Genomic DNA, 26,509 nt, shown 5'->3' on the forward strand with positions numbered 1-26,509 from the left:
TTCGTAACAAAATTCTAACAACACATTTATTAAAAAAAATCAAAGAATAATTTTTTATTATAATGAAATTCTTTCTAGACTTTAAATCATCTGTTCACTCTTATAACAGAGAATCATTTAAATAACACCAACAAAATGGAATGAAGACAAAACAATTAATTGATATTATTATATCAATTTCTTTGATATATCATAATGATATCCAATTAGTTTTGCAGCATGGTCCACTTCCAGTGAAATTCTCAACAGACTGCTAAGATGAGTCCTTCACACTGACATTTTATTCTAAGGTGTGGCAAATGTGGCTCTCTTGATTGCTTCAGAAGTCAAACAGTTAAACAAGTGCTCCGAGGAAGAGGCTGACTTCACAGGTGACCTATCCACAAAAGGACAGCATGCCTTCAGATCCTTTGGTTTTTGTAATAATCCCTTTGGAAAATTAATTATTTGATGATTGTTCCCTTAGAATTCTATTTTAAAGAGGACGAATCACTCCCTACACAGTTTGTGCCAACGTCCTTGACTTTCTCATTTCCAGTGTTTTGTTTATCAGATCATACAGTGATGGTAGTCTTATTTTATCCATGTTTTTGCTGTAAACATTGAGAAATATACCGAGGACAACTAACAAACCAGACCATACGTACCTAAGAGGAGAAAGAAGAAAAAGAGTGTTAATATCATGGTAACAGTTTATTGTTAACCACAGAACTTGGTGATGAGTTCACAGTAATTCTGCAATAAAATAAAATTTTGCTACTGGAAATCTACAATAGCATTAAAACAAAAAACAGTATTTTTAGATCAGATTAGATAGAATTCCATATCACTTATGTTAAGTATATAAAGAGAGATTGGATAAAATGCTAAATGTAGTTCATCTGAATTTTGAAGATAATAGCAAATTCAAGTCCACATCAACAGTCTGAAGAGTATACTTAAAGCACTGAATATGTCAATCTGCCAATGGCCATCTTGGGAATCCAGTCTGGAGGTCCAACTCTTTATCCCAGTTGGATGGAGTATAAAGAGATAAAAAGAAGCACGTCCTGAGAAAGTAGGGGAATTGGCTAGACTGCTATAATGTATACCTAGCACATAGGGAAAGAGAAATTAATTTATAGAAAATACAGTGAAATTTATTTTGTGGTTATCTTTAAGTTTATACATTGATAATTGCTAGGTTTGAACCTTCTTAATTACTAAGCAGCATAAATTTAAATGATAATGATTCCAAACAAACACTAGACAGTCAAGAAAACAGTAAATGCTTTATAATAAGTCATAAACTAAATAAACTTATAAAGAATAATTCTCTACCTCAACTCCATTGTTGAGGTAGAGTTAAACTTAACTTTAAAAACTATATATATATGGTTTTGTATGTATGTGAGTATATACCAGGGCAAGGTGCAATCCCTTATCTCAAGATGTCACTCACGTTCATTTATACTGGAAACAGGGTCACACCGGCGTTGGGACTGTGGTTATAATATGATTTCTTCAAAATAATAACATTTTGAAGCAGCAGAAGATACATCAATAAACTAGGGTTCCAGATGAAACTGATACTTTATAAGGAAGTTAAGGCTGCTTAGGAGTAAATGTGAAGCCAGGTATCTACAAGTAGAGAAACTTGTTGAATTAAAAAATACTTACTGAAATGTGAATGGTTTAGCAAAGAACATAAATGAAAGTACAATGGTCATGGCTTTTCTTCCTGTTGTCACTGTAGGGAGAAAAAAGGTTGGCTTAGAATGTGCCTACCATCTTGGTAATATTTTGGAAATTATTTTCAACAAATATTTACAGAGCTTACTATGTGCCAAGATCTATGTGACACACCAAGAAAACAATGGAAAACAAAAACCAAACAGAAAGTTACTGTTGCTGCTACTATGGAGTTTACAGTCTAGTAGGAGTACAGACATTAAACCATACAGTTAAAGTACAACTGTAATAAGTACTGGATAAAGGGCCATGCTAGTACACTAGGGAGGCAGGTCATCCCTTAGAGACACTTAGTCTGGCAGGAAAGATAGGCTTTCCCAAGGAAGCTATGGTTGGGGAGAGCAGGGGTTAGTCTTTAAAAGCAGTAATAAGCTAAAGCACACACTAACATTTTAATAGCAGTCATCTCTGGGTAAGACCATGAATAATCTTTACAGTCCTCTTTACACATCTGCATTAACTTTTACCTGTCTTTCAAGTACTATAAGCAGCCTAAAATCTGCTGTCAGGCTTGAAACCCTCCTTCCTGTCCCATGCAGGTAGAGGTAGCACCTTGGCATATATCTCCGTTGTAGCCTTCTGCCACTTTGCATTATCAGTTGCTACCCTCCCTCTCGACTGTGTCTCTTAGTTCCTTGTCTTATTCATCCTATATTCCTGGACTCTGGGGCTCCTGACACGTACTATCCAAGGCATGAATAAATGAATTCCAAATGAAGAATTTGTTTTGAAAACACATCATCAGAGCCTGGTTCTCCAAATCTATTTTTCCTTGTCTGTTGGTAAAGGGACCCCTATTTATACCTGGACATGCCTTCCAGACTTTCCTACAGTCAGGTCTGGTCATATGATGAGGTTTGAGCAATGAAAAGTGAGCAGAAATTCTATTTCTAGGAAAGGTATGTTCTAGGAAGATTCCATGAAAAGTATGTTCTTCATCATCTCCCATCCCACTGGCTGAAATGAAGATGAAGATGGCAGAGAAGACAGAAGGAACCTGATTTCCTAATGAGCGTGGAGTCACCACATGAGCTCAGCAGGCAGTATAGCATGTGGGTTAAGAGCACACATTAGGAGCCAGACTGCCTCACTTGGAATCCTAATTCTGCAACTGACTAGCTGGTTGACTACTAGACAGGTCACTTCACCTCCCTGTGCCTCAGTTTACCCTTTGGAAAATGGAACAGTAACAGTACCTACTTCATTATGGGATTATTGAGAGATCAACATGAATAATGTATGTAAAACGGCTCCTGGTACATAATAAGGGTTATATGCATGCTGGCTATTATTATTACGGCTAAATTTCTTTTACACAAGACAGAAATAAACCTGTCTGCAACTAACAAGAACTGCATCTCACATTTTTTTATACCAGTCACAGGGTTTAATCAATACATATCAATTATTATCAAATATTTTTTGAGTAATTATTATTTTATAAGCAAAATTGGAACTTGAGCTTAGTATATGAATTTGCAATCTTTCTTGGTAGCATGAGATGACTTGACAGATTATGGATAGGCCCTGATCTATAATTACATGCCCTCTGTTTACCATTAGCTATGTAAACTTTAAAAAGAGTCATAAATAAATAAACAAAAAAGGGAGTCATATGTGAACAAATATAGAGACCCATTAGAAATCAAGTATATTTTTATATAAAGAGAAGTATTTATTCTTTTGCTTAATTTACTCTGTAGTAAAGAAGTATCCCCCTAACACTACAAAATATTAAAATCAGGTAAATGACTAATGCATTTATGCAGTATGATGTAAATCCTACGTATCTCTGATAGACATGGTCAAGTCCAAACCAGTCTCTTCACGAGAGACAAACGAAGCCCAGAGAAGAGGACAGAATTGCTCTCCAGATCACAGGTTTTCATTAAACATCAGAGCTGGGCCTGGGTCTCCTCCTCTCACATCCCAATCCAGCACACTTCATGGCAGGCCACCCTGCTTCCAATCCTGGGTTTCACTCAGGTCTCTCTCCATATGGGAGATGCTGAGAGTATTTGTTTATCTGGACCATTCACTTGGAAAATGACACAAGGTTAGCACACACAGTCATCTATCCTCCTCACTGGGCCTCACTTGTAACCCCTCATTTGTTCTCCTGATTCCTCCAAAGCAAACAAATACAACTACCGCTCCTCTAAAGTGCCAAGCAAAGTTCCTGCATAAAGCAGGTACATGATAATTATTAGGGACAAGAAAGACTAATCTGGTTAATGCTCTAGAAAGTGTACAAATGAAAGGTCCAAAAAGCTTTGTTTAAAATACCATACTTTAAGTGCATCAAAATGGGGGTTTTTCAGTTATAAATTAAAAGTGCATATAAAAACAGGATTTTCTTCTCTGAGGGTATTCAGCCCATCGTACTTTTTAATAAAAAGTCCTTTTAATGTATTTAAAAGTTAATATTTAGATAAATGTATATATTTTATTTTTAAAATTAAACCCTTCAAATAAAAAATTACGAGCAAACATCATTTTCTTTAGAATTTTAAAGAAATATAGGCCAAAAAGATAAATGGATAAAGTCTGACAGTTTCCTTAGTGCAGAGTAGATGTTGCCCATATCTTTTGAAAAGGAGCATCAGAGAAAATTTAAATGCTTACTTAATAATCTAAGCAGGTATATCATTCCTACCTGTTACAGCAAGAAGTGCACCGAAAATTTTAATCAAAGCCAGAACAAAGGAGATTCCAAAATACCCAGTGAGGGAAAAAAGGAAAGCATAACCATAGGTCTGAATTGGATTCTGCAACATATAAAAAAAGACTGTTAGGAAAATGCAAAACAAACCCTGAGGTATTACAAATGAAATAAAACTACAGATTTTAATCAACTTCCTGAGCAATAATAAGCCATTCAACAATGCAGTCAAGCAAAGATTCTTATTTAGTTCTGATTTAATGGAAAAACAATGATGAAATTAAAAATCCCCAACTTTTACATTATGAATCGCTTAAAAATTAACTTATAGGGTAGAGCAAGGATAAAATAAATTTAAATATAAATAATTTCATTTCTGAAATAATTTCTGATCTGCATACATTAAAGGAGTTATCAAATTACATAAATATAATCTTTTTGAACAAGAAATATAAAGAAATACAGAGGGAACTATTTAATGGAAGATGTTTATTTAAAAAAAAATGTGATTAGTGTTTACCTTTGAACAAAATGTTACTGCAGGGCCTAATCCACTAGTGCATGTCAATCCCAATAAAATGTACACAAAACCAATTGAATATGAATACAAAACCTACGGTAGATAAAAACAAAGTGGAAAAAAATGCTATCAAACCAAAGGCAGAAAATGAAGAATTTTCAATATATGACTCAATTAATCTATTCAATTAAATCTGAAGAGTAAGTCATTTTTTAAGTTACATCACTGTGTCAATATGGCCTAGCTTTCTGGAGATGAGGATTAGATCCTGTTTATAAGTTTATAACTTATTTTATATACATCATAATACAGTAGTACTGATCCTTTCACATATATAGTTACATAATACTCATTTTTTTTGCCGGGCTTGATTACTGAACTTGAACCACATTTGAATTTTGGAGTTCCAAAAATATACATAAAACAACTCTAAAGCTACTTATTAAACATCATGAAGTCCAAACATTAAGTTTGTAAAGATATTAACAGATAATGAAAATAAGCAGGATACAGCATATCTATTGCTTGATTTCCCAGTTTTCCTACTAATCTTTCTATCCCAGTTCCTTATATTCCCCATAAGCACAATAAGCAGGGGCACTGTCATCACACTTGCACACTTGTGAAGTGGTGGGTACTGTGCTACAAATGCTCTACGTGAATTACCCCACTTAACTTCTCACAACCAGACTTTGAGTCAGACACTCTTAATGATCACTCCTCAATCTGCAGATAAACTAAAAATCAGAGATAGTAAGTCACTTTCCCCCAATAAGAGAGCTCATAATGCTAGGATATAAATGATGTGATCTTAGCCCAGTGTCTCAGCTCTTAACCACTGTGTTATAGTAACTTTCTAGCTACTTCCACTGCCTTAATTCTCTTATCTTTACCTTATCTGGGAAGAATGCTGATAATGATCAAGAAAACTTCTGACCAAGATTGAAGACTTCTTAAAGATGCCCACCGTGGTGACAAAGTAACTGGAAAGACCATTCCTATACACCCTTACTCTGGTATGCTGTCTAGCAAGGGGTTGGCTATAAAATTAATGTAAACACACACACGATAACTTTACTATATACAAATACCAACCAGGAAGAAGATATAATGAAAGAAAGGGCATTATCTCCAGTTAACAACAGCAAAAAGATGAAACCCCTAACAATTAAGTTCAGTAAGAAATATGCTGGATTTATATGAAAAAAAAATTTTTTTTAAATCTAAGGGACACTTTAAAGCCTCTTAAATAAAAGAAAAGTCATACCTTATTCTTGGACTGAAAGACTAGTGTATAGGTGCCATTCTCCCTAAATTAACTTATAATTCAAATCCATACCAATCACAGTAACAATAGGATTTTCTAGTTTATCTGGGGATAAGAACACCCAAGAATAACTACTGGTAGTAATATTCTGAAAAACAAAAGGAATAATCCTAGTCCCGACAGATGGTAAACGTATGATAAAGCTGCACTCATCATATGGTTCTGGTGCAGAAATAAATTCAAAAGAATACAATTCTGAATCCTACATTAGAATATGATAGGATAAAGAAGGCACTTAAGCTGGAAAGTGGATTTTTAATAAATGATATTAGGACAAGTGGAGAGACATATGGAAGAAAAATTTTTTAAAGCTCTGGATGGATCAAAGATTTAATTAGGGGTGCCTGGGTGGCTCAGTCAGTTAAGTGTCCGACTCCTGATTTTGGCTCAGGTCATGATCAGGGTTGTGGGATCAAGCCCCGTGTTGGGCTCTAAGCTGGGCACAGAGCCAGCTTAAGATTCTCTCTCTCCCTCTGTCCCTTCTCTCTCTCTCTCTCACAAAAAAAAAAAAAAAAAAAAGGAAAAGAAAAGAAAAGATTAATTAAAAAGGAAATCATAAAATGAATAAACAACATGGGTAAAATTCTTACACCTTCAGAATTGGGAAAGCCCTTATTAATCATAAGAAGTAGCCAGAAGCCATGAAAGAAAAGATAAAAGATAAACTACAATAAAATTAAAAACTTCTAAATGAAAAATAATACCAAATACAAAGAGAGGAGAAAAGTGATGTAACAAAGGATTTTTTTTAATATGTAAAAAACTATAAATAAGAAAAAAAAATTATCAAATGCTATACCATAAGCTCTTAGCAGGGGTAGTAGTATATTTACTTTTTGGTTTCTCATAATGTTTGAATGTATTACTTTTATGGAAATAATGACGACAAACTAGTTTAAAAATGCCATGCAAGTCTTCACTACCATAACTATTTCATAAAATTAAGCACAGCACCACTCTGGAGTCTGTCTGCTACGAGGAAAAAGCACAGGAGTACTTACCATTTCTGAATTAGAAGCATTATGCAGTTTCATAGCTTTCTCTTGGACATTTCCAATGACAGCATCTGCACACAGTGCCAGGGAAATAAGAATCACACCTTCAAGAAAGCATAAGAGAAACATAACCTCCTTATTTAAACATGTGAATGATAATCAAGATTCACCAGCGATTTAATTGGGCTGAAAAACGAAAAGCCGATCTTAAATCACACTCCCAGTAGAAGTTAACGGTTTTTATTCACAACCAGCTCTAATCGGCACATATATGATGTTAAAAAAAAAAACAAAAACAAGTAGCTGATGCTAATGAAGTATGTTAACGCTGTCACACTGTTTCACTATTATATCAAATAATAGTTTTGTCTTTAAGTTAGATGAAATGTTTCCAAGGAATACTGTATTAAATACAGAAGAAACTCTTAGGAACTCTATCAGGACTGAGGACCGATGAAAATCATTTTTTAATTACCTACGTTATTAAGACACATAAACATGCATGCAGTTGCCAGTCTTTTGAGTAAGGGTCCTAACAAAAATTCTGCACTTTCTCTTCTGTATAAACCATATTCATAACACACATTGCTAATGCTTCCCTGGTTGTTTTTGTTTACAAGCACATGGGAAACACAAGAACTTTTCAAACAGCTGGGGAGCAGAATCCTTTCACACTTGTAGGATATCCCGCTCTTTTTACAGTTGTTTCTTCCATACTTAATAGTGATTTTATTGACTAGTCAACCGAATTGTTTCAATTAACAGAAACAATTCTCTTCTTAAATTGTTTTTGAACAATTTAAGTAATACTGTTACTTAATAACAATAGGTTATAATAACAGGTACAATTGGCAATAAACAAATCTGGAAATTAACACTCATGCAAATGTGCATGTCAACCTGAGAGCAAGCTGTTAACTCCAAGTGTTTGAGGCACTGCTCACCACCATGGTGCTTTACAGAAAACATAAAAGGCAGCCTGAATTACTTCTGGGAGTCTGATGGAATTTAAGGAAGCTTCTCCTTTGCATTTTTCTTAAACAATGTATAAGCAATCACAAGGAACAGAAAAATACATGTAAGTGTGTGTGCACTTAATTGAGAACTTTCAAGTCTTCATACTCTTCAATTTGCCTTTTGATCGTCTAACCTTGTGGTAATTAGTACCCAATCGTACATTTTTATCCACTAATTCTGAATGCTCTTTTACTTATTTCAAATGCCAAATCTGTCCTTGAAACAAAAAGACAAGCTGTTGAATATAGTATCCTAGCTCCTCACAGGCTATTCCAAAAATGTTCTGAACAATGACAATGGTGTGAAAATACCTGAATTGCACCCTGAGGGGAATATTTAAAGGCAGACATTTATCTGAATAAGTAAATTCTAATATATTCACTTCATACATTCTAAGCTTTATTTATGTCTATTGTCTATTATATGTGTCTAATATGACTATTAACTATCTTAATAGTCAATCTAATCTCCTTTAGATAATATATTGCATTACATCAGGAACTGTGATAAGTGCTCATCAATTATCCTTAATGATGAAGTATTAGGTTCTCATTCTCTTACCAAACATCTCCATGGGAGTCAGAATATGCTAGCATTACAGCACCATGAGAAGTTGCAGGACCAGTGACACCACCTCATCCCATCATTATCGTCACCCTTGCCCCCTGTACGTGCATGAGCTTTCATATCCATTAGCCCATGACCTCAGTCAATTGTCCTCCCACTGCCCTTGTGTGAGGCAAGCTATCATCATTATCTCTGTTTTAAAGGGGAAGCATTAGTGTCTGGCATTTTACCCATGGTTATAATTTTAAGTGATCTAAACAGAATTTGAAGCCAGGTCTCTGACTGCAAGTTCTGTGCCTTCTCTAGAACTGCTTTTTCAAAAGTGAAAGAGTCAATTGCCTCAGTCTTCATATATAATCTTCCTTTTAGGGTTGCTGACTTGAAGTAGTGCTGAAAAAATCTAAACCATGTCAGACACATCTGTAACTATAACCTGCTTTCTCAGAGAAAGACTCATTGAAGTAATGATCACTTGTACTGTGAACCATCAAAGTTGAAAGAGATGGAATAAGTCCCAAATCTTCTGGTTAAAGGGTTGCTGCAAAAGGCTCTACTGTACATTTAATCCATTAACTTAGGCTGGTTAACAAGGTAAGTAAAGAAAGCAAACTAATAGCCAGTAAAAATTTTGAGTCTTTGTTATGTAATATTTTTTCTCATGAATAATTTTTTTTTCTCATGAATAATTAAAAATGTTTCCCCTGTTTATCAGAGTTCCTCTGAATACCTCTTTTTATTTGCTTTTTCTTTTTTCCCCAGCTGAGGATTTACTGGCATAAATGTAACCATATAATAAATTTATGAAAAACAGTCATGGTGTGCCCTCCCCAGCCCAGGCCCCCAAGATCCCCTTCTGAGGGAAGAGACAATGGGGAAATCCCAAAACTGCCTAAGAACATCACCGCCCCTGGAGCCATTCAGGGCTGGCCCAGCGGGGGTGGGAGAAACCAGGTGCCACCTCAGTGCATCTGGTAGTGAGTAGAGTAGGAAAACTCACACAGCTGGCCCATGAAATCCAGGTCAATGGTGAAGTCTAGGTTGTGATTATTCTTGGCACTGAGCCAAACATCAATGGTGCCAAAGATCTTTTTGCCTGTGTTCACTGTTAGGTAGTCCCCCGTGTAGAACACTGTCTGCTTCTAGTGTATGCACAGGGACTTGGGGCTGGTGGAGAAGCCCATCCTTTTGCAGCAGTGAGTGAACCTGGATGTTGAAGCAGGCCACAGGGTGTTCCACTTCACTTGCAGGCAGAAGGGAGAAGTGAAGGTCAGGTGTCCCACCTTGACAGACTAGATGTCCACCTTCTTTATAAGGCAGGTGTCAGTGACCAGCTGCTTGGGATCCACCAGGGGCTTCTTGATGGCCACATCTCTGACACAAGACACGTTAAAGCCATGTACTTTCTCCCACCAGTGGATCCTGTTGTCTTCGTACTGCTGGTCTTCAATGGCTGTCACGTACAGCGTGGCTCAGTCTGGAAAGATTAGGCCACCAGGTGCCAGTCACTTGTCTGGGGCATAGAGCACCACATTGAGCACTGACCTGTAGAAGAGGCAGTAGCCCATCCAGTTACTGATAATCATGTCCGCCTTCTCCACCAGAAGCTCTACTTCCTCCGCCTTCCCCTTGATGACAGTCACCACATCCTCAGCATTGGGCTTCTCGCTGTTTTCTGCCTGGCCACAGGAACTCCCCATGATGCAGTCTGCAGCCTTGGGTGACATCATCTTCACCTGTACCTTTTCCTCCTCCTGCCACAAAGAGTCCCCCCCCTCCCCAAACATCTAGGTATTTTATTTTTATTTTTTAAAGATTTTATTTATTCATGAAAGACACACATACAGAGAGAGAGAGAGAGAGAGAGAGAGAGAAAAGGAGGAACAGACACAGGCAGAGGGAGAAGCAGGCTCCATGCAGGGAGCCTGACGTGGGACTCGATCCCGGGTCTCCAGGATCACACTCTGGGCTGAAGGCAGCGCTAAACCGCTGAGCCACCTGGGCTGCCCACATCTAGGTATTTTAAATACCGTTTCTGTCAGTCTAGGAGATAGGATGATAATAAGCTTATGAATAAAACTCAATAGTATAAGAATGACAATATTGTATATAGAATAATTTCTCTTCAAGGTATTTAGAATAAAAACAATATTCGAACACATTTATTCTTCTTTAGATCTAAATGTACTATAATACCTATTCTGCCTGTGAAAGTTCTAAGTTTTATTTATAAAACTCCACCTGGCACAGTGTGGGCTAACTTCACAGTGGAAAGTTTAAGCACTTTATGATTCTAACTATAGAGTACACAGTTCAATATTAACATACAGCATAACTTTCCTCTTTAGCTAAAACAATGACATACATACGATTTCAGTTTTTTTTAAAAAAGAATAAAACATTACTTTGATTCTCTTATGACGCATATGCATACTCCCAACTCAGCCCATGAGAAACTGCTGTATCATGTACTCGAACACAGATGATTTTGACTGGCCGAACAGCCTCTTGTCAGGTCAAAATACAAGAGCACTAAAAACAACTCTTACATTTCCATAACTGTATTATTTTTACTATGTCTTATATGGAAAGTCTGAAAGCTTTATGTCAGATATGAAAATCACAGATGTCATATCATCATTTGAAATCCCTATGAAATTGCTGCACCAAAATATCTGCAAAATCCAGTAGTATGAATAATTTCCTTACCTGTCAGGTTGAAATTTGGTGCAATCGTGCTGTCAGCCAGGGTGAACCATATCAGGCCAAGACTCATACATACTGCAGCAGACACGTCTGCAATATTGTAACGCTTCCCTGTGTAAAATAAATGTAAACCAACCTCATTACACAAATGCCCACTTGGCACAATTTTAGATCTGTGTCTAACCAAGTAGAGCAGGGTGTGCTTTTTATATCCAAAGTCAAAAATATATGAAGAACAGATAGATCAATGCCTGAAGTAGTCATAGAAGGACTTTTGAGAATTAAATGACCAATGAGCACCAACATGTCCTTGTAAGTCAGATATAAAGTCCTACTTTATATATTAGGGTAGTGAGTAAATATGAACATTTAAAGTTTGTGGACACGAGTGCTTCCTTTACCTCACATATAATAGAAGGTAAGAATTCTCTTATAGCTTATATATTTTCAAAGTAGCCAGAGCAATTATTCAGACTATATGACTGTTGAAGTTTGCAACTACGATAACTGGATAACTCCTAGATTGGTGAGAATTAACCTGTTGGAGTATATCCACATTTCAATAATAAAATCATGTAGTGTGACTTTTTCATAAGGATCGCTAAGGAAATATACATGCATGTGGTTTCTAATAGGGATTGGTCTCTACTTTTTCCTGCATGAACAGTGACCCTGAAATTGTATGTGAAGCAGCTGACATACATACTTTCATTGAAAAGGGCTTTTGTGAGAAGGCGCTGAATGTCAAAAATGAAGTTAGGCGATATAAGAACTTCAGTGATACAGGGACATTTCATTATCAAAACAGAACTACAACAAAAACTTGTTCCATTTGCTATTACTGCTTCCTCTTTCACTCCTAACTTCACATAGCTTATAACTTAGTTGGGACTCTAGAAAGCCAAGAAGCCAGAAGAGTTGGTAGGAAAAAAAAAAAAGGCAGTTCTGCTCAGGTCAAGTTTTATTTCATTGCAAGAATTGTCCAGTTGTTTAATGGAGGCAGAGGGAGGAGTCCTCAGGAGCAGAAGAATGAAAGAATTGAAAAAGGGAGATTTCCAGGTATTTCTGAGCTATGCCTTCAATACGTGGTATTTCTGGAAATGTGGTAGATTCCAGATTAAAAGAAAAAAAACAAGATACTCTTTTTATTTTTCTCAAGTATGAATCACTGATTTCGAATAGTAGGGTATATTTTAGAATACCTTATTTTTATAAGATGTCACTCAGAATTGTTCCAAGACCGAGAATGTTCAATGAAATTGGGAGTTTAATGTTTTTCCTAATGCTAGATGCCATAACATATCCTACTAGTTTCAAACAGTATGAAAATATATCATTACTATACCTTGAATAAAAACTCCTCCTAGCATAACAGGAATCAATTTGCAGCACTTGAAGATGACTTGGGTAGGATAATTCAGGTAGCCCAAGGAAGTATTTGATAACCCCATAGTACCCACAGTTAGAAAAGCTATTATCATGTAGGTTTTTCCTGGTATTCTGTAAAAGACAATTTTTAAAACCTTCATTTCGGGACCCAATTCATACTATTGTAAGATAATGTGTTTACAATGTGCAAATGTCTAGTTTCTGTTGAATATTTCTAGCAATATTGGTGAAGAAGCACTATTTTAGAAGTTATCACACTTGTATAAAAGAATGTTGGTAAAAATAATAATTTACCCTTATTTAATTAATCACAAATAAGAACTGTCAACTGCGTGGAAAAATGGTGTACCAGAGCTAAAGATTCTTACTGATAGAAAATGTTGGTATAAGAGTTTTTTTAATAGCTGCTCTATCTATATATACAAAAACTATCTCTACTAAATTTAGAAAAAAAAGAGTTGAGTTTTAAACAATATTGACCTCCATTGTGGCAAAAGGCACCTTAACTAATTTTCAACTTCTAAAGTGTTGTTCTGTTTCCTAATGTTCCCATCTAGCATTAGGAAAAATATACTCAGCGCTTCTGCTAAAATAACCTGAGCAGATTATCTCCAGAAAAAGAACACAGTAGCTTAAAACTCTAAATACGCTTTTTATTACTGCATTGTTTTGAGATTCAACTCTAACCCTGTATTCCATAAGATGTTACAATAATCAACTTCAAGATGAAGAATCTGATTCTCTCCTCATGACCCCAAATCGCTACTTTGGGTCCTATTGGAATTTCCTAAAGGGGTTTTTAATTTGGCATCTTCAGAATTTTGAGCTATTATTGCAAGCATATGCTCGCTTTGACTAGATACTTAATGGCCTAAAATAATCTTGTACACTGGTGTGACTAACACATGAAGTACTACTCACATAATCAGATTATGCTGCATACTTAGAAGTAGCTTCCATTTAAGGATCTGTGTTCCTGTTTAAATCAAGACCACAAAATTCTTCCATATTTTTTATTTGGCTAGATATAAGGTAAAATAATTTACTGGAAAATTCAATTAAAATGTATCTTTTCCACTTATATTTCAATTTCGAGGCCGTTCCTACTCAACTGCTAATACAGTAGTCAACATTTAAAGTCCATGTGGAAATAATGTGGCATGCACATATGCACCAATGTAACAAACACGGATTTACATGCTGTCTGTGGGGTTTAACCCTCAGTGAGGTATCATCAGGGGTGGATAGCACTACTCCTCCAAGTAATGACAGAAGTCATGGTTGGTCAAATTCCCTCAGAGATAAACTGTGGCCAGAAAATTAAAAAAACAACAACAACAACAACAAAAAAAACTGAAATCAGAAACAAATCATAAGGAATGGTGATGATGGAGATAGCACAACACAGGTTAGAAAGAAAACCAGCCTAAAATTCAGGAGACCTCTATACAGAGGGTCACAACTCTGAGAGAGACTTACTGTACAGTCTCATGAAAACCCCAGCTCTCCTCGAGGTGTGTTTGCTCAATGGTGAGACCAGGAGGTTAGATTCATCATCTCGCCGTTCTATTTAACATCCCAATTTCTTACTTCTTTAGGCAGAGGGTGTGTGTATGTGTGTGTCATTGTGACTTTCAATAGCTCCTTTGACACCAATTTGACATATCTCCTTTTTTAAAACTTCACCCAAAGCTATAATACAGTTTCAATGTAACTTTGGTAAAAAATAGCAAGTAGTGTATTTAGGGTGGTAGGGCTTACAATGTGCTCCTTGCACATTACCACATTTGATCCTCAAATGTCAGAGAATTTAAGAAACTTCCCTGAGGTCTTAGGAGAATTAATTAGAAGCTGTGCCAAGACTCAAATACATGTTTTCTGACTCCAAATCCTTTATTCTTTCAAGTATGTAGGTATTCATACAAACATAGGAAAAAAGAAAGAAAGAAAAAAAAAAAAACTAAGCAAAGAGCTGTCTAAAGGTCTAAAGAGCAGTGCCACTTAAATTCAGAAATATGTGATTGAGCATATTTTCACTGTAACATACCTTTGATAGCTTTTTCTAAAAATGTTTTTAATGTGCCTTGGAAATGAAAAGTTTCAGTTCATAATTATATTTATTATACATCTGTAAATTCTTCTCCTATACTCCATTTCTGTTTAAATCAAACACAAATTATTTTAACTTTAAAACTGTTATGGTCATTTGATTTAAGGGTTGGGATAAACATGGCTGGAGGCCCACTCCCTATTTCACTAGAGTAGATGAGAGAGAGGTGTTACCTTTTTTTTTTTTTTTTTAAAGTAGGCTCCATGCTCAGTGTGGATCCCAATACTTAGGACCCTGAGATCAAGTTCTGACCCGAAATCAAGAGTCGGATGCTTACCTGACTCAGCCACCCTAGAAGTGTATCTTTTTCGAAGGGGGTGTATCTTTGTGTCACTTTCCATTTTATAAAGATAGCATTAGATACTTTTACTTTGGAAACAGAGGTCCAGCAGTTTGTAACTGGTAATGAATCATCATGCTTTCCTATACATTAGTCTTGACAGATATATTTAATTCTTTCTATTTTATCACCTGTATGGCTGAGTACTGCAGTTTCAGAACATGAAAATAATACAGATGCTATCCTCAGATTCAAACATTTTTTACTATCACTGCTATAATAATTTATTGGGAATAAAGAGAGGTTGAGGGGTAAAATTAGAACTATGAAGGAATACTTAAACACTTAAAATTTTATAGTTACTTTCAGACAAATCTCAAAAACATTTTTATAAGAAAAAACAGTAGCTGTGAATATATATTTATTTTTATTTTTATTTTTGGAAAGACTAAACACCGCTATCAATGAAGACAGGATATTAGTATTATAGCTCCTTGATGCATTTAAACTGCATAGTGTATACATGAAATATTCACATCTTAGAATCTGATATGACAGGATAACCACACTTACATTACCAAGAAGTTATATTCAATTTCCTAACCTCCTCTTGTTTATAATCAGGTTTGCATTGCATATTGTTCTATAGATCTTTAAAAATATTTTGAGATCTTTCTCAAATCTAGATAGTCAAGTCAAATGTCAAACTCCTTTGGTTCTGATGAAAAGGCATGCTATGAAGTTTCTGATGTCTAAACACGCAGTCTCAGTGACTGGACATCATAAGGCAATGTTAAATGGAATATATCCCATGAAACAAAACATTAGCTGTACATTTAAAAAACTGCTATAAAAGTGGCACTGATTGTTCATTTCACCACTTTGATCTTTTAGTAGCACTGTCAATCTTTCAGTAATCACATGCAGTTCAGTTCAATTTACAAGAACACGTATGTAAATCTGAGTACTTTCTCCTGTTTCAAGATACATTTACTATAAGTTTAACCTAAACTACATTTTTCTAGTAACATTACACAAGACTACTTTTTCAGTGTACAATGGAAATATACTTAATACTTTTTAATAAGTTGGTTATACTGATGAAAACCTTGGGGCATTAGATATGTTTTATTAATTGCAAATGTATATATTTCATGTATAATACACTCCCTATTCCCAAGGAGCAAAACAAAAAATTTATTACTAATGAACTTAACACTCAAAAAAAATAAAAACCACATACCTTCTCCTTTTGTCCTGAATAAGCTGAAGTTCTATTAGGCCAAATATGGAGTAAAATGCAAACTGTACTAACGTAAGGTACCAGCCATAGGACTTAAAACCCTCCATTGAAAATATTAATTCCTGTCAAAAGATACATGAGTACTGTTAAGCTCTGGGGCAGACCAATTTTCTCACAATAAATTCATATAAACACGACATTTTAAAAGAACTCCAGCCTCACCCCCAACAACAAAACATAATACATAAAATAAACACTAAAATCACAAGGCTTCTCAGAGGTAAAATTAGAGAAGTTCAGGAGGCCATTCCAAAGACCTGATACTAGATATACAGGTGAGAAAGTAAAGGGAGGGAGGGATAAGTATAAAGCAGTTATCCCAGGCTTTTCTTTTTTTAACATGCCAAAATGAACAATTGCCCCAACAATGTGAAAGGTAGCTGGTTCAAGGACTCATTTACTGTATAACAAATATATTTCATTAAGAGTCTATTATCTCCAGCTTGTTTTTCTAGGAATTTAATCAGTTGAAACCAATATTATTTTTGGGGACTATCTGTGCCACACATTATGCAAAATTTCTCCTTGTAAAGGAAATGATTACTTTGTCAATACTTAATGTTCTATCATGAAGCAACATTCCATTAACTGTTAATAAGCCACTAAGAAGACTTGTTAAGTCTTACTTAAGTAAGACAATAAATCACTCCCCCCACCACAGACTCTGAAATAGATTTTGTAATATTTAGGATAGTGTAATTCCCTGAATTTAGATTTCATATGCAATAAATCTGAAAGATATTTAGGATTTTTCTGGCATAAAAACTATAAAATATGAAAATAGCTTTATTACATATGGTAGCATTCAGAGAGATTTCACTATACTGTATAAATGCAGCTAACAAAACCTCATTTTCTTTATTTTAACATGCTATTATATGTAAGTATTAGTAGCAATGTCCGTTTTCACAAAGTGAAAGTAATATTTATTTAATTTTAAAAGCTTTGCATATCTTACAAGTTAAAAATCTCTGATCATTAAACGGAAAAAGATTAATAAAATTTGTAGGGTAAATTTCTAATTCATTTTCCTTCACAATGGTTAACTGTACCCAAATTATTTGGTAATAATGGTATTCTGAAGAATAAAAAAATTTCTCAACAAGAAACCAAAATCTATTTAACAAAATTTACTATTTTTCATTGTTCTTCATTGTGATATCTGAATGTTTGTATCATCATCTAGTGGGGAAATTAGTTACTATAAATATTAAGATTTTTAATTCATGTTTTAGTTTTACACTAATACTCCTCATAGCATTTTTACAAACTAAGAAATAGTCAATTCCACCATTTTCTTTACTTACACTTCCTTTTATATTTCATCTCTATAGGACAATGGGAAAGAGTACAATAATTTTTAAGATCATTCTGATTAATCCTCAACAATACCAGAAATATTAACTGTTTCAACAAAACACATCCCTTTCTATTTCTTGAATTATAATGGATTTTCTCACATTAGAAAGCTGCATAAAAAAGCAGAGCTGGTAATGGCTGAAATACTAATGAACTGACCATTAGGAATAGTAGTCCCTATTCAAACAGTGTTCATATTAGCATGGCTCCTCACCCATCCAGCCATGTCTTTGAAGGCCAGAAATTTGCTGCTTGTCTAATGTATGTAACTATCTCATGACATAGTACAAATTGGAGACAAATTGTGGCAATGTTAGAAATGTTTTGCACAGAAAAATAAGGTTCTGACAAAAGTAGATTTGAAGAGGAAGCCAAAAAAGAATAAGAACACAACAGGTGGTTTATAAAAAGAACAATTTAGATAGTATAGGATTAAAGACATCTCCTGGAAAACTATAAAGCGTCCTGATATACTTCTTCAAAAAGGACCATTTATTACTGAGCTCCAAGGATCAACAATGGACTAGATTATGGTTTTTGTGTTATTATTCAATTTATTCGAGAATTATGTTCTAAAATACCAGTGAAGACTTGAACCACTGTCTTTTAGAAACATATGGGTGCAATCATTACCTATATTGTTTAACGTTTCAATTTTTTCATAATTTTAATTTTTTAAGATTGTCTGTTTGCTGCTCCCCATCTGAAATATTTAACTATGAAATTTTGATCTCTGCTAAAAGTAGCAGACTTTTAAGAACTATTTTCTATAGTAAAAAACTAAAAAAAATGTGAATAAAGTGGCATCCTGTAAGGAAAAATATCTTGAACAAAACTATTTGTAATGCCCATATTGATCTCAATTGTTACAAATAATTAGCATCTTGTAAATAACTTTTTTACCTGTAAATATCCATAAATTAGGTAAAATACAAAAACTCCAGCAACACATATGAAAAACTGAGTAAGTTTGTTAAATCTGCTGAGATTTATGCCAAGCACTACAATGTCATCTATTGACTTGATGTGTGGTGACATTGTCTGTGTTTTGGGAGGAACAGTGATAGAAATGTATTTCCTGGAGTTGTTGAACTTGAGATCCATTGTTCTTATTTTGCTGCATTCAGTGCTTCTAAAATTATCTTTGTTGGTTTCCTCTCCTTTGTTCAGTGTTTCTTGTGCTTGCTGAGGCAAGTCCTAAAGAAAGAAGGAAATAAGCAATTAAAGCAAAACATTGGATAAGATACTATGCTCCAAATATTTCATTATCACAGTTTAAAATTATACAGGTAAATGTCATCCTCTCTGGATGTTAATGTATTAATTCCTATATTTGAGCTTCTAAGCAATCAAAACCAAGGTCTACTCTCCAATTTATCTTCACCTGATAAAGATCAATACATCACTAAATATGTGCCATTCTCATTTCCACAGCAAAAATCAAAAGCTAACTTGGTGTTTCTTTTTTTTTTTTTTAACTTAGTGTTTATTTCATCATAGAAGTATGTTTTTATTATGGTTTTATATGTATTAAGCATATAATTTCTAAAGTCCATGAAGTTTGAGTAACATCTTTAACATTAAAATCAATCTTTGATTGCAGAAAAGAGCTGATACTCCATTAAATATTAAGCCAATTCTAAAATGCATTTGCTAATGATGTTTTAAAATAAACAAGTATAAGTTACTTAAAAAACCTAGATTTATCCGAGATAATAGAAAGGATAATATGCTTTAGCAACAGCATTTCTTAGGTTAAAAAAAGTTTTCTTTGGAGAAAATCATTAATTTTTATTTATTTATTAAAGATTGTATTTATTTATTCATGAGACACACAGAGAGAGACAGAGGCAGAGACACAGGCAGAGGGAGAAGCAGGATCCATGAAGGGAGCCCGATGAGGGTCTCCAGGATCACACCCTGGGCTGAAGGCGGTGCTAAACCGCTGAGCCACCCAGGCTGCCCTCATTTTAATTTAAAAAGTCTTTGGGGAGTTGTTCAATGAATATCCAATTACAGTTAAACAAGATGAGTAAATTCCAGAGACCTGCTATGACATAGTGCCCACAGTTAACACAGTGGTGTGCACTTAAAAATTTGTTAAGAGGTAGGTACCATGGTAAACATTCTTAAACACAAACACACACACACACACACAAATGGGGAAATATGGAAGGTTCTGGAGGTGACAAATGTGCATTACTTTGATCATTATGGTGATGGTATCACAGGTGCATGTGTATGTCCAGACTCATTAAATTTGTGTATGTTATACATGTACAGTTTTTTTTGTATAAAATTATACCTCTATATAGCTGTTTTATTAAAAAGAAATAGAGAAGCCTCTGGGATTAGAAAAAGTTGGAAAACATTTTCTGTTAAGACTGTGAAAAAAAATCACGAGGGCTCCGTATATGATTGTCAGTTTCTCTTCAGATTTATATAAACCGAAGAATGAGTTCCATGTAAAAGTTGAGGAGAGAGTGAAAAATTACGACAATTAAAGAAGAAAGTTATGATGAAAAAATTATCTTCCTAGAAAAGGCTGTTTGTTACAATCCCAATGGGAACTAAAATTTATAGTAGTTGAGGAAAGAGGATAGATAAGGATATTTTAGACAGATTTGGAAATCTTTTTAAAAGAAACTGTCATGAGGGCTTAAAATGGCAAGAATTAGTCACTTCTTCATGATCACTTCTCCTTTGCTGGTTGCAGAGATTAAGGAGGCCATCTTCAGTAATTTAAATTCGGACCAAGGTTCGGACTGCAACTCGTAACTAACAATACTCAGGCATCAAAGAACTTTTCTTTTCTTTTTTTTTTTTTTTTTTACAGAGCACCTGCCAAATTTCTAAATAGAAAAAAAGCATAATTATAAAAAGTTTTACTGTATTTCTATTCCTTTACCTGTTTCTTCTTCTTTATATATCGTTCTTCCTTCCCACACTGCTTCAATCAGTCATCTCTGAGTTAAGACTTTTTAAGTCATCTTGCAGACTGAGATCTGACTTTCTTTATAGATCATGCTTTAAATGATCTTGAATGTAGAAGAAACAAAAACCCAAGTAACTACTTTTCATGTGTGCAGGCATGGCTATAGAGTACTATTCAAATAAATCTGGCCCCAGGTAAGCTTCTCCACCCTCTACCTCTTTCAATCAAGCCCTGAACTGCCCACAATGAACTACTATCGCATTCCCGAAATACACCATGGACTTTTAAACACCCCTGCCTTATGTTCATGATGTTCTTTCAGCCTTAATGTCTTCTTTCTCTAGGTCTCTAGGTCAGGATTTGAAATAAACTTTAGCTTTCCTTCTTTTGTCATACTCTCCTTAATCCCCACAGTTGGGAGAGAAGAAAACTGGAAAGGCAAGACTCAAATCTTACTTGTCTCTGCATCCTTGATATCTAGCATACTCTGCACCGAAATACTCAGATGAGCCAAATAAACTGGCCCTTGCCCTGGATGCCCTCAACACCCCACCTTGCAATCACTTGCTGTCTACCTGAATACAATTTTTCAAAGGTACTCTGGTGTTGGCAAACTTCATGAGCAATGCTAAATATCGTATAGAAAACAGAGGTTGGGAATGTACAAATAATGATTATATGTTTATGCGGAGAGAATAGAAGACTTCTTTCCTGTTTTTATTGTTTCCAAAATTTCTCCCCTAATCACCTTCTGCTGAGGTGTTTTTAACTTAGCAAAACGGCTGGCATACTGTAATGACTCAATAAAATTACAGCTATTGTTATCAGAAAGCTGTACAGAATGGCGCTGTCCCTATGCTTTAGATTTTGACAAATCTGACTTCAAAACCCAGCTTTGCTACTGATTAGCTGAAAAGTCTTGGGCAAATTACTTAACCTTTTTGAACATTAGGCTGTACATCTTTGAAAGGGGGGTAAAAAAAAGTGCCTAACATAGAATTTTTGTTAGGACTTCATGAAATAAATGTAAAAGTGCCTGGCATACAGTAAGACAGACTACAAATGTTGGCTGTCCTTTAACTTTTAGAACTTGCTAGTGTGATATGGTCTGCTGACACGGATTCATCACCCTTTTGATGTGCAGCTAGAAATATTAATCTGGATTTCCAACCCAGACTTCTCTTCTGGGATCCAGACCTCTATTTCCAAAGGCTTCTTCAAAAGCATTCTACTCATGATTTTCACTGAAACCTCATTTTAAGTGTCCATAAGTGAACTCATTATGTTCCCCTCCAAACAAACCTGCTCTTCCTATATTCCCAATCTCATTTACTGGCATTTTATTAGATCCTTTCCTTTTCTCCACATTCTATGTTTTGCCAAGGTTCCTGATGACTCTACATCCATAACTACACCGAGAATCTGTTTCTGACCCTACCATTAGTAGCTGTTTTCTCTTGTGTAGATTACTAGATTAGCCTGTTTAATCTCTTCTTCCCTTTCTGAACCCTTTCACGCTGCTCAACATGAATGCTCAGTATGCTGCACTTCTGATTAAAGTCCTATACATTATAAGCTGGTTGATTCTCAGGACTCTCCTAGCACTTTACAGATATTTTTACAAAAACCTAGGTCATAACGGCGTAACTTTTTGTTTTCAGGTCTGCTTCTCTCACAAGCTTATGAAATCTTTCAGGGAAGAGACCAAATCATTTTCACTGTTTCTGCACATAGTGAAATAGGAAACGAAGGACTCTATTGCACTTTAGTAAGCACCGTTTTAATCAACAGGATCCTGCTCCTTGCCGACCATTTGCTGCTTTTAACACACCTATTGGCAATCTTAGGAGCCGCAGTTCTGTGCCGGACATGTAGAGTTAAATCCCTCCAGCACTGTCACTTCTTGGACATCTGTGCCAAAATATTGACATCGCCACTGAAATTTCCCACAAAGCATCTGAAATGAACATGGAAATAAATTCATTTCCTTTGCTTACTTGATGTACCAGCACCAGATAATCTGCCCTGCAAGGCCGTGCATTTAGGATGCACTTTTATTAATGAGAACATCACTGGTCAGATCATGTGACTGATGAAGGAAGATACTGTAAACTCTGATACCCAGTAACTGTGATCCTAAATGTTTGCCATATGCCTTCCATTTCAGACATTAATGACGGTTACTAATCAAATCTAAAGAAACTAGGCCAGTGTCCTTTTGTTACAGGAAAAATCAAATCAAATCAAAGGATCAATATTTTGCTTTGCTTTAGAAGCTCACAGTAACCCTTGAAACTCGGAACAAAAAACCCACAGGTGTGAATCACTGCCTGAGGTCTCTTCCTAAAGAAAAGACAGAGACTTAACACTACTTGGTGGTACCAAATAACTGCTAAAACGGAATTAAAAGGCAGGATTTCTAGCACATACTGATATTTAGAAGTCAAATAACTGGTGATAACACTGATTTAAAATGACCTACTTAAGTCAAAAATCATTTCAGTTGATTTCTTAATCTAGGTTTTTCCAACCTTTAGAAGAGTCTCCCACTAGGAAAGGGTAGCGTATGAGGCAGTTTTGTCATTATAGTGCAAATGACCCGAACAGATTTGATTCTGTAATTTTGTCACACTCAAGGTCACAAATGATCTTGCCACACTATATATGAAGTGGACTCTAAATATTCACTGTGACCTATGGGGGTTATGAGTATAAAACAACGGAAAACAAGATTTCGGTCTCATTTCTTTGTACACACTTCATTACACAAGGTTCAAGAAACAGGGAGCTAATTTTTGACGGTCTATTTTTTTTTCCCAAGGGATAAATCTAAATTTAGGATTTGATATAATATTAAGAGATTAAGTACAAATAACACTTTGTCTAAATTGTTTTCAGATGCTGCCCTAATTCTCTCTTCGAAGTCCCGAACTACCCCAATCCACTCAGGAAAGCATGAATCCAAAAACCGATTCTCAACTTCTGAGATCCTACCACAGAAGAAATGCAGATACCCAACAAACGCTAAAAAAAACCAAAACCAAAAACCAAAACCCTCCGTTAGCAAAGCAAAGCAAGCATTCCACCTTCTTTCAGTGTTTCTTTAAAAGAAAAATAAGGTGGTGGGGGGGGGGGGGAGAAATTTTTAAGCTGCAGAAACTGGAGGATCTGCATGACGGCTAGGGGAAGTTTAGGCGATAAACATAATAACCTGGCAAGAACGAGCACTTTACAAGAACGAGCACCTTGCAAGAACAAGCACCTGGCAAGAACGAGCACCTGGCAACAACGAGCACATGGCAAGAACCAGCACCTGGCAAGAACGAGCACCTGGCAAAAACGAGCACCTGCCAAGAACGAGCAGCTGGCAAGAACGAGCACATGGCAAGAACCAGCACCTGGCAAGAACGCGCACCTTGCAAGAACAGGCACCTGGCAAGAACCGGCACCTGGCAAGAACCGGCGCCTTGCAAGAACCAGCACCTTGCAAGAACCAGCACCTGGCAAGAACGAGCACCTGGCAAGAACGAGCACCTGGCAAGAACCAGCACCTTGCAAGAACCAGCACCTTGCAAGAACCAGCACCTGGCAAGAACGAGCAACTGGCAAGAACCAGCACCTGGCAAGAACGAGCAACTGGCAAGAACCAGTACCTGGCAAGAATGAGCACCTTGCAAGAACCAGAACCTGGCAAGAACGAGCACCTTGCAAGAACGAGCACCTGGCAAGAACCAGCACCTGGCAAGAACCAGCACCTTGCAAGAACCAGAACCTGGCAAGAACAAGCACCTTGCAAGAACCAGCACCTGGCAGGAACGAGCACCTGGCAAGAACGAGCACCTGGCAAGAACCAGCACCTTGCAAGAACCAGCACCTTGCAAGAACCAGCACCTGGCAAGAACCAGCACCTGGCAAGAACCAGCACCTGGCAAGAACGAGCACCTTGCAAGAACGAGCAACTGGCAAGAACCAGCACCCTGCAAGAACCAGAACCTGGCAAGAACGAGAACCTGGCAAGAACCAGCACCTGGCAAGAACGAGCACCTTGCAAGAACGAGCACCTTGCAAGAACGAGCAACTGGCAAGAACGAGCACCTTGCAAGAACCAGCACCTGGCAGGAACGAGCACCTTGCGCTACAAATCACGCGGCCAGCAGATAACCCCAAGTCCCCCCAGCTAGCACAGAACCCGGAAGTAGCTCCCAGATGCAGTCTGGGGAGCCCAGGCCACAGACGGTTCTCCGCAGGCCCCTGGCGATGAGCCTACAAGGCCGTCCCGGAGGGCTGAGCCCACAGACAGGGCCCTGGGGCAGTGCCAGCCAGCCGCAGGGTGGGGAGAGGGCGGGGAGGCGCCGGGACTGCTCCCCAGAGCCGAGCCCGCGGGTTTCCGCTCTGTAACGAAGGCAGTCGCCGCGCTCTCCATCCCGACCCCGCACGCTCCTGGGAGATGAAGATAAACGGTGCCAAGATTCTCTGGGAGGAGGGGCGGGGGGTCGGGTCCCACACGCGGCGAAGGGCCGGAGGGCAGGGGGGACACGTCCACTCCAGGGCCGGCACGTCACCCGAAACGGTGACCGCAGCCCGAGGGGCGCCAGCCCGACGGAGCGTCTCCCCCTCCCAGGTCCGTCGCCATCACCTCCTTCTTCTCCTCTCCGCCTACTCCTGCGCTTCCCACCGCGGTCGCCGCCTCCTCGCAGGGGGCTCGCATCGCCGGCGCCCGCGCGCCACTTCCGCCTACGTGTCTCCGCGCGCGTGCGCGGTTGCGCCGCCCCGCCCCCTGGGCGGCCTGGGCCCTCGGGGGGGAGGGGGCGGGGCGCGGTCAGCTCTCGCGCATGCTCTGTGCTCTCCGAAAGGCGGCGGGAGCGTGCTGGGCCTGGCGGCGCGAGGGCCGCCTTCCGCGCTCGGGAGCGGGGAGCGCCGATCCGGTCGAGCGTTCTCATCCAACGATCGGCGCTCGCCTGTTGCGGGGCTGGGAGCCTCTGCAGCCTCCCGGGTTGCTGCGGCTGGCGCTGCCCGTGCCTCGCCCCCCCGTAGACCGCCGTGCCAGAGACCGCGAGCCCTGCGCGGAAATTTGAAATTTGGGAAAGAAGCCTAGTGGAGAATGTTGAACCTGGATTTAGAAACCCCGGAGTTCCCTCTTCCCTGTTCTTCTTGATCCAAACGAGACGGACGTAGTCACCCTTACCTGTCTTGGTTTTGATGCGCTTGCCTGACTTGCACCTGCTTTCTGCTGAAGGTGTCCAGGTGGGCGCACCTGGGTTGCTTCTGACGTTACAATTCACCCCGTAGCTACAGCAACCTCACCTTGCCACGTGGCACGAAGGTTGCTGGCATTGTTTCGACGGTGCCTCTTACTGCCTGGAATGTAAACCCCGTAGCTCTACCAATCGTCACACCTAAACACGCATCCTGCGTAGAGGGCTAGGTCTGCACTGAGATGCAATGACATAAACACCGAGATGGGATAAGAGATATTTTTAGGTAAAATAAAATGACACGGAAGGCCCAGATTTACTGTAAGGAAGCCAGACTATTTTTTGAGTATGTGGTTTGGATACCCAGAAGGGGACGAACTGGATCAATGTGTATGCTAGAATCCAGGCAGTTATGT

The 26,509-nt window shown here is 37.5% G+C and overlaps 1 protein-coding gene and 1 pseudogene across 7 annotated transcripts; both read right to left on the reverse strand.

Moving 5' to 3' along the window:
- Positions 1-29: 29 nt before the first annotated feature.
- On the reverse strand, positions 30-26,232 carry SLC35B3 (solute carrier family 35 member B3). Of its 7 annotated transcripts, XM_038584140.1 has the most exons (12): positions 25,535-25,668; positions 22,730-22,855; positions 20,872-21,001; positions 18,867-19,160; positions 16,545-16,666; positions 12,868-13,022; positions 11,526-11,633; positions 7,242-7,339; positions 4,914-5,006; positions 4,388-4,499; positions 1,660-1,729; positions 40-647 (listed from the first exon to the last, which is right to left on the reverse strand). In XM_038584140.1, the coding sequence occupies exons 4-12, from the start codon at positions 19,065-19,067 to the stop codon at positions 497-499; spliced, it is 1,110 nt and encodes a 369-aa protein (XP_038440068.1). In that variant the 5' UTR covers positions 19,068-19,160; positions 20,872-21,001; positions 22,730-22,855; positions 25,535-25,668; the 3' UTR covers positions 40-496. The 7 variants fall into 7 exon arrangements, with proteins under 7 accessions (XP_038440066.1, XP_038440068.1, XP_038440070.1 ...); XM_038584142.1 differs by lacking the exons at positions 22,730-22,855; positions 25,535-25,668 and adding an exon at positions 26,084-26,139; XM_038584139.1 differs by lacking the exon at positions 22,730-22,855 and having other exon boundaries at positions 25,535-25,669.
- LOC119867742 lies at positions 7,346-10,546 on the reverse strand (annotated as a pseudogene).
- Positions 26,233-26,509: the final 277 nt, after the last annotated feature.

Source organism: Canis lupus, chromosome 35 (genome assembly GCF_011100685.1).
Source record: "Canis lupus familiaris isolate Mischka breed German Shepherd chromosome 35, alternate assembly UU_Cfam_GSD_1.0, whole genome shotgun sequence".
In the NCBI taxonomy this organism is placed as follows: domain Eukaryota; kingdom Metazoa; phylum Chordata; class Mammalia; order Carnivora; family Canidae; genus Canis; species Canis lupus.